This window comes from Pinus tabuliformis, chromosome J (genome assembly GCF_031772625.1).
Source record: "Pinus tabuliformis cultivar Carrire ecotype Pingquan chromosome J, CPIR1, whole genome shotgun sequence".
Classification (NCBI taxonomy): Eukaryota; Viridiplantae; Streptophyta; class Pinopsida; order Pinales; family Pinaceae; genus Pinus; species Pinus tabuliformis.
Genome location: NC_142295.1, coordinates 1,468,703,175 through 1,468,712,373, shown reverse-complemented (window position 1 = coordinate 1,468,712,373; position 9,199 = coordinate 1,468,703,175). Strand labels below are relative to the sequence as shown.

At 37.9% G+C, this 9,199-nt stretch overlaps 1 protein-coding gene across 2 annotated transcripts; it reads right to left on the bottom strand.

The window, feature by feature from the left end:
* Positions 1-313: 313 nt before the first annotated feature.
* Positions 314-3,730, bottom strand: LOC149232908 (cyclin-dependent kinase B1-1-like). 2 transcript variants are annotated; one of them, XM_089376604.1, is made up of 8 exons: positions 3,522-3,730; positions 1,569-1,695; positions 1,411-1,472; positions 1,158-1,269; positions 948-1,041; positions 748-817; positions 513-651; positions 314-406 (listed from the first exon to the last, which is right to left on the bottom strand). In XM_089376604.1, the coding sequence occupies exons 1-8, from the start codon at positions 3,725-3,727 to the stop codon at positions 314-316; spliced, it is 903 nt and encodes a 300-aa protein (XP_089232730.1). In that variant the 5' UTR covers positions 3,728-3,730. The 2 variants fall into 2 exon arrangements, with proteins under 2 accessions (XP_089232730.1, XP_089232729.1); XM_089376603.1 differs by lacking the exon at positions 1,569-1,695 and having other exon boundaries at positions 3,527-3,718.
* Between the last annotated feature and the right edge of the window lie 5,469 nt (positions 3,731-9,199).

The following is a 9,199-nucleotide window of genomic DNA, read 5'->3' as shown; positions in this document are numbered from 1 at the left end:
TAGTTAGAAAGAGAATCAATTAAAATTTAAACGTAGTGATACTACAAACACGTATATGTAAAATTAATAGAAACATACAAGTACTAACATATCACACAACATTTGGGAAATGGAATTCAAAATAAATCCTATCATGATGAGTGAGAAATATCTGTCATAAATGAACAAATCAATGAAATATTGAGTACCATCAACTACAACTGTAACATTTGTTTTCCTTTCCAAACACACGATGTAATATATCAAGTCCAGATAAAAAAAAAAAATTAACTCTTGAATTTCTTAACAAACATAAATACTGATATATGAAAACTCAAAATTGGGTCTTGTCTAGATCATCAAAATAAGGATGATTCAAGGCCTCCTTTGCTGAAATCCTGTTTGCGGGATTGCACTGCAACATTTTCTGCAAAACATTAGGAAATTTGTTAGTGTCTTAATATGCTCAATGTCAATAAGACTTTAAAAGATGTGACAAATATCGTGGGTTTGAGAGATAAGGAAGAACATACACTGAGAAGATCAAGACCGCTACAAGATAGATTTGGAACTTCCGAAGCAAGGCTCATAGGTTTCCATTCAGGATATTCATGCCAATCCTTGAGACTTTTAACTCCAGGCCACGTTTGCTCAGTTGGGGTTCCAAACAACCTTTCCCTCACAAATGTAATTGAAGTAAGTTTTCTACGTGATTTAATGAGATTCAAGGGATTTAAACAATTTTTCCAAACCACTTCACAACCATACCTAAAGATACAAAGTAGTTGTTCCATTTCTGAATCCCCACTTAAAAGAGGTTGTCCTCTCACCATTTCAGCTAAAAATATCAAGAGAACAAATTGTATATTAATTCCATTTCTTGGAAACACAATTGGGAATTATTTTGACAATGAGATTAGGAATGAAAATGAAAGAGAAAACACCCTTCTCAATATTTCTTCACTCACCGAAAATGCATCCAACAGACCAAATATCCACAGGAGTGGAATAGTGGGTGGATCCCAACAATATCTCTGGGGCCCTATACCATAGGGTGACAATCTGCAAATATATAGATGGGATGTTATATAAAATGTTTAATTAATAACCAACAACTTAAAAAACATGAAAACAAATGGAGCCCATTTTATAGAATGAGAGAGAATTTCATGACAAACCTCATGTGTGTAACTCTTCACAGGCACACTAAATGTCCTCGCAAGTCCCAGATCAGCAATTTTAAGGAGGCCTTTACTCTTTTCAACCAAAATATTTTGTGGTTTTAGATCCCTGAAGAAAATCAATCCGTGACAATCTTTCTAAGTAATTTTGAATTCAGAAAATCCTAATTTGTGTCATGTCATAACACAATATAAATGAATGCAAAAGTTAAAGATAAAATTGCAATATGCACAACTCATAATTTGTCACCTGTGCATCACAGCATGGGAGTGACAATGAACTACTCCCTTGCATAGTTGATACATGAAACTCTGTACACCAACACCCATATACAAAAATTAGAAACCTTTCTTTGCAAAAATGTTAATGCAATGGAATAATGAGAATGAAAGCAAATAAAATAATACCTTAATAATGTTTGGTGGGAGAGGATGATGAGAGCGCAATAATTTTTTCAGATCTGTGTCAAGGTACTCGAAGACAAGGTAAAGATATGATTTTCCATTCTTCATCACATTATCCACAAAAAGCAACCTGAAATTCACAATATAACTCCTTATTGATCAAATAATTTAGAGTTATGAGCTGAAATCACATTATAATTATAATTAAGGTAATGATTAAATAGGAATAATATAGGGAAGAAATTTATTTCTGAGATAGACTATAGTTTGCACATCCATGACATTTGAAAATAATAATTAAACATGGGTTACTTGCTGATTAAATTTATCAGAGACACAAATGAAAAAAACAAAAGAAACACACATTTCAGAATATAGACAAAGCAAGTAAAATATAGATTAAACTATAACCATTATAACAGAACAGGCAAACAAACAACCATCGGAATCCAAACCACTTAAAAAATTTATCTGTCATCTAAAATACGAGAGAAGCTGTCGTCTGAGCATCTCTGTACCTCGATGGATGTTGTCTATTTGCAAATCCCAATGAAACAAACCCTTCAGAAATTTACTCTGCAAGGCATGTAATGAGATTCTTGCATTTTCACCTTAAATTGAAATGGGATTTCCGGCTCCCATTGGTGAAGAGCATAAACGTAAGCGGGCAGAAGTATGGACTCGTCCATCCCAGAATAGGATGGGTTATCTGGAAGCTCACTTTTACCAACAACGGCCCCACTTCAATTTATTAGGTCAATGCTGGGAACGGTTCATACGTCTGGGTTTCGAGGTTTGTTGTTGCATATCAAACTTTTATTAGTTTTATTTCATTCAGATGTAATCCCTTGAAAACACTGCATGTGATGCGTTTTGAATTGTTTTGACTGCGTGGCGAATGCCAACGCTCTTGTCAAAGATCTAGCCACGATCGGGCAGTTTAACGTACTGTCCAGATAGCGGGGGATCCCTCTGGTGGCCTTCTCGCAGTTCAATGAAGAGGAAGTTGTTTGGGTATACCGATGAAAGAGAAGTGAAGAAGAAAAGGCATGTAATGAGATTCTTGCATTTACAACTAATAAAAAGTAGGAATTGTTGTACTCTGAATGCTTTCTATAGAAAATCTCTTTTGCCAAAGTCGTCTTCCCGACTCCGCCTAAGCCAACTATGCCCACAACCTGAACTTCTCCTGTGCGTTGCTGTGCCAATACTGTAGTTTCAAAATCTTTCATTTTGTCATCTAAACAACTGCGCCTTTTCTGGGCCATATAAGACTGTCTTTTCGGCCATTAGTTCCACCAGAAGTTTGACGACCTCAACATAAACTCCTTTTTTGTCTTCTTAGTTATATATAGGATGAGCAGCAGTGGAGGAGGAGGCGCCAGAAGCGTCCATGAAATTGAATAACGGTGATCAATTTGAATGCCAAATGGTTACAGAAATAGAAATAGAAAGTGGGAAACTCTGAAGGCCTAGGCCACTAAGACTCGAAATGCTAAGGTGGAAATAAATTCAAGAGCCTAATTTGGAGAGGATTGTGAGGGGATAAAAGTTGGGAGCTTTGAGATATATAGATCCTCGTTATGCCAGATGCTTGCACCACCGCATCACGCAGCAGGGAAAAAAAAAAAAATCACTTTAACACACCAGTAGTAGGCGCACACATGAACCGCGTGGAATTTCAAAGCAATAGGCTAAAACTATCGCCATTATAACAGAACAAGCAAACACCCATTTGAAAGCAATAGGCTAGAAAGATACAATAGTTATAGCATAAGTAAAGCTTTCCAATTATGCAACAGATCATGGGGTAATTTCAGAATCTGGGATTCAAATGCCATGCCAAACATAATTGAAATAATTTAATCACCAGTTGCTAAATATAGGCAATAGACAGTTGCTAATTATGGACAATAGACTAAAAAATCTGGTTCAGAGGTAAGAAAAATAATTTACTTGACCACATAAATACATTCGGAGAGCAATCGCAGGATGGAAATTTCTCGAAGCGAGGTGGAAGGAATCCCTTCATCCGGCTCCTCAATGAGACTCTTCTTAATAGCGACGAGCTGGCCACTGCTCTTGTCCCTTGCCTTGTACACCTTCCCATAAGTGCCTTCTCCTATCTTCTGGAGTTTCTCAAACCTATCCATGCCGGACATATTCAATAAATTGCCCAAAAAAAATAGAAACACACTCCTGATGTGTTCAGAGGCCCCTCTCCAATGAGTTTTTCTCACCTGCAATCACAGAATACTTCCCTTGACTCCAATCCGCAGGTGAATCAATAAAAGAAGTATGAAGCTAGTCAGCTCATTTATATTGTTACCATGTAACCGTTGTGATTTGTTCAACTAACTATATTTATTTAAATATGAAATCTCCCTCTAAGCGTAACCCATTTCTACGAATTGAGGGCAACATTATAATGGTTCGTTATAAATCTAAACGTTCTTTTTGCCCTTTTTGGCTAGGTGAATAAATGGGCTTTTATAGTTAATATTTAACTAACTTGATTAGGGTTAACGTAATTGGCATGAAGGGGTCTTTTAAACAATTATTTGGGTAAGTAATGTGATGGTAAGTTTAGTTTTTTTACCCAAAGAAAAATAAAAAATTTAAACCAATTTAAACTATATATTTATAACGGGTTATAAAGTCTAACTTTTATTTTAATGTTATTTATGATGGGTTATAAAGTCTAACCTTTATTTGTCCGTATGGGGTAGCTCAAGTGGCAATGGTTGTGGAAATGAAGTCTCACCGAACCGAAGATCTTGGGTTTGATTCTTGTGCTACCCTCCCCCGAAATGGGGTGAATAAAAGACATGCAAAAATTCCAAAATGAGAAGGTCCTACCAAGCTTACAAAAAAAGAGTCTAACTTTTATTTTAATGTTGTGATATTGATTTTTCACAAAGAGTAATTTGCTAAATTTAATATTACAAATTATAATTATTATATAATTTGTATTTATAAGGCAATTTTATAAGTTCAGTGCTTATAAGCCAACATTATATGTTCTCATTGAAGGTTTGTTATGATGGTGAATTTTATATACTTTACATCATGTATTTATGGAATTACATTCACTGTGTTATTTTTTAAATATAATGGTTATATATAAAGTATTTTTATTTAAAAAAATGTGTTATGATAATTTGTAAGTGTTGTAATTTTACATATTTGATCCTCGAATATTTTGGAAGAAAATTCTAATTTGCCAAATTAAATAAAATAATATTTCTTTAAAGGAGTAGAATTCATTTTTTAAGAATCTCCATGAATCTCTTAATATCATCTATATATTTCAAAAATTCTTATAAAGGGTGAAATATTTGTTTTAGCACACATAGAGTTTAAGGTTAAGTCACATATCGCCACGAAAATGAAGCACAATGAAGCCTACCAAGCTCGAAATTTTAAAATTGCAGGGACTACCGCCATCCCTTATACAAAAAAACTCTTAAATTTTGTAGTGAACCTCGAAATTTTAAAATTTCAGGGACTATCGTCATCCCTCACACACAAAAGCTCTTAAATTTTGTAGTGAAGCAAGGTTTTACTAGACCTTAGACATAAAACCTCATATACCTATTCTTAAATGTGGGGATAAAAGAATTCCCTCTAATTATAAGGCCATTATGATTAGCCCCACTTTGTCCTAATTGTATGGAATTAATTTGGGAAACGAAACTAGCTTATGCATATAAAGCCATGATAAAGGAGCTAAAAGCCTTCTTGGGTTTCGTAGATACCATACAACTATAGATCACTTTATTATTCTTAGATCATTAAGTAGCAGCACTGCAATAATAAATCCCATCTCTTGTGATATTTCACGAACTTTAGAAAAAAAATTAAATGTCATTACCACACAAACTTTTCAAGAGGTCAGAAGAGATAAAGGTCGCTTTTGGATTGGGATTTGTTGTGACAAGGTTGTATGTTTAGGTAAACTTAGTGAAAGACTCAAAGTTCTTCGTTCATACAATGTTGGTTTCAAGCACGCGGTTCTGCTTGCCCATGGATTGCATGTAATGAAGTCTTTAAAAGACTTGGGAGGACTTCATTTCTACGGGGTAGGGATGTGAATGGTGTAGGCTCACTTGGTTGGTTTTGGCCAAGGGATAAATCGAATATTTTATTAGTTGTTTTTTTTTTTTTAAGATTTAGGCTTTAGGGGACAAACATTGTGTTCATGTCTTCTCTTTTGTTTCTAGTAAATTTTTCTCTTAGTTAATTTCTCTCAGTAGTCCTAACATGGTATTAAAGACTAATGGTTGATCAGATGGCTAGGTGCAAGGGTACAATATTTTCAAAATCGTAGGACCACTTAAGAAGTTGTGACAGGTGTTAAAGAAAAAAATGAGTTCCTTCAAGAGCTTGAGGCACTTGTGTGAGAAAAGTGAGTACAATCAAAATCAATCTTGAAAACTATTGACACTAGGGTTGAGTTCCCTAATAGCATTATACCAGTCCTTGACACCATCTTCATGATATTGTTTGGAATGAAAATATCACAGTTGAAATTAGCTCTCTCTCAATGAGAAGCTACAATCTTCTCGGGGTCATATATGCAATATTTCAGGGTTACAAAGTGACTCCCCTTTAAGGCTTTAGCCTCCATCTCTACTTGCTTTAAGTTTTCTACCACATAGGCTCCGATGACACGAGGGAAAGATGTCCATGGTTTCTTGTTCCCTTTTCTTAGTCCTTTCAAGAAACCCTGCATCATCTGGTAACACAATTCCCGCAAGAGAAGTTTATCTGTGATGAACCTAGGAAGAACATGCGAGGACTTATACGAACTGAAAACTCTAATAAATATACCCTCTTGGATCAGGAACCAATGTGCCACCTTCACAATGGTTTCCATGGCCCTCTTCGACATACAAGTCGACTCTTCTCTGAAAAGTCACTAATATAATTGGGGAATAAAATACTTAGAATTGACATCAATCATACCCTTATAGGCAGTGTCCCAGAAAATCTTGTAATGATGGTGCACTGGGTTGGTTGTAGACGTATCCCAATTCTAGCTCCAGTTGTCGAACTAGTGCCTTGCACAAACTATGTCTAAAAGGTATGAGGCCATATAGAATTCTGGTGGGTGATCTCACTCAGGCTTCTTTGTTGCGATGATGTTCGTCCTTAGGGCCGACACAAGAATGTTGGACCAGTTTAAAATTGTTCCACGGGTGGCGACAATGTACATGATAGGTACCCATGTATCATGGAACACGTCACAGTCTTCTTTCCCGGACAGGAGGTTCATCATGGCAGTGATCAGTTGATAAACCTTCCTCAACCCATCTATCTTGTAAACATGGACCGTCCTAAACCGGAACTTGGACGGGTCTTTCTACCATTCCCTAAGGATGTCTTTGCTAGGAGTCACGAAGCTGGAGAGCCACCGGGTGTTGAAATTTTCTTGTTTCTGAGGGAGCTTGTAGTTATTAGCAATGTCTGTAGAGGCGATTGCTGTTAAGAGTGCACCAGTATGGTCCATTACTGTCCATGAATCTGTGTTTGTGCTTTGAATGATCCAGCCAATGGTTTCAGCACATGGGAAAACTAGAGCGTGTGATGCTAGCTTGTGGAGCTTGGACCTCTTAAGGTTTAGGTACTCAGGGAAGTACTCCTGGGTATCTGGTATGTCTGGCTTGGCAAATGCCTCATAAATGTCATACCAGGAAAGCCTCATGCTTTTATTAAGGTTGGAGGGTGTATCTCTATAGATAGGGGCTTCTTCGTACTGATGGAGTTGCTGTGAACTGCTCCCAGATATCTTACGAGAAGACCTCGTCGTAGGAAGTGCAATCTCATCTTCGAAAGAGGAGATGTAGATGCAGTCGAGATCCACGTCACTTGGCATATTGAAAAAACAATCTCATGGTGAGAGAGATGACATGAGAATAAAAGAGAGTTCTAAATACAAACAATAGCCTTCGAAGGTTGTGAGAGAGTTTTTTGACAAGTTGCAAGTGTCCCACGGAGTAGGTTGCGACGTAGCAACTGGGTAGGTTAAGCCTCAGCGTGCAAAGTTGCAAAGGTCACAGGTCACGACAATTGCAAAGGTCACAGGTCGTGAGGTCACGAGACTTAAGGTCGCAAGGGTCACGGGTCGCCCACGTCACAAAATTTTCCTATCGCGGCCTTAGGCCACACGACCAGTGTTTTGGAAGAGTCGAGGAGATGAATGTGGCTTTAGAGGGGTCTCTGGAACTCCTCAGTGTCAAATGGCTTAGCTTCTGGTAGAAGAAGGTTAGCTCAGAGCCACAAATAGGTGTGAGAAAAAGTGATGGAGGATCACGAAGCTAACGAGGCATCTAGTCAAAACTTATGGGGGAAAATCGATTAAATTATGGAAAAAACCCCCCAATATTGGAATTTTCCGGGTCAGGGCTGAGGAAGATGACAGATGGATGGAAACAATGATTACTTAGGAAGTGGAAAGGTCACCTACTTGGAGAAATTGTGCGTCTCGCTTAGTCGTAGAGCCTCCCTACCTTTCGTGCGACCAAATAAACGTTACAAATGAGTGGGTTAAGGCCACTATATATAACTTTATTTGCACATGTGGGGGTCACATAGGTCACAGGGCCTGAGTTGGGGAAGTGTGCGACCTATGCAACTTTGCGACCCAAAGGTCATTAGGTCATACGGTTCGGTGATTAGGCCTTTGCGACCTCTTCGACCTAGCAACCTCCTGGTCATGTGGTCACATAGGTCACGATGGTCTCGAATCTTGCTAGGTTAACTCATGTGACCTATATGACTCTAGGAGTTGGCAAGGCCACATGGATCACACAAGTCACAAGAGAAGAAAAGGTCGCATCATGGTGTTGCGACTAGATGACTTAGACCTAATTAAGGACTTAGCTTGGCTAGTGGGGAAGAGACTTAGGTTCTTTTGAGACTTTTATGGTTTTCCGAGCTCTTGAACAGACTCTAAGGATGGGAGGAAAGTCTTGAAAAGGTAAAGGGGCTCCTAAATTTTGAAGAGTTGGAAATTTTGGAGGGGTTGTTGCAGTGGTTACAACAATTGGAAATTCACTGGGAGGACTCTAGGATCTCGAGACGTCTGATGGCCTAGCTCAAGGTGGACATCAAAGAGTGTTGTTTCATAGAGTTTTGGGTCCCGCTGATGATTCTGGGTCTCTCCTTAACATTGGTCAACTATCCCTCGTTGCTAAAAACTAGGCCTTTAACACACACAAAATGATATCAATTCCTGCTATTTCGAGGAGGAAAGGAAGTTGAAGTAATGATATGAGCTTTAAAGATTTTCGTTATAATAGTTATGGTACTCTAGTGTTGCTCCGCTACCAGTGAGCCTAAACAGTACCCCAACAGAGTCACTACCTAGAAATCGCAAACATTGCTTCGCTTTGAGAGAGCCTGGACAATACCCTGACAGAGTCGTTGCTTCACCTCTTTACATAGGAAGACTTTCTTAGTCCTTTAGCCCTTATTAGTTAATTGATGTGCTCATTGGCACTTATTTATCTATGTCTATTTTCACTTATTCATGCAGCTATGTAAGCCTGGGTGGATGAGGGATCCCGACTTATTTGATTTGCAAGGAGGTTGTTTTTGGTTTTTCAAACACCTTATTGTTTTCCCGAAAT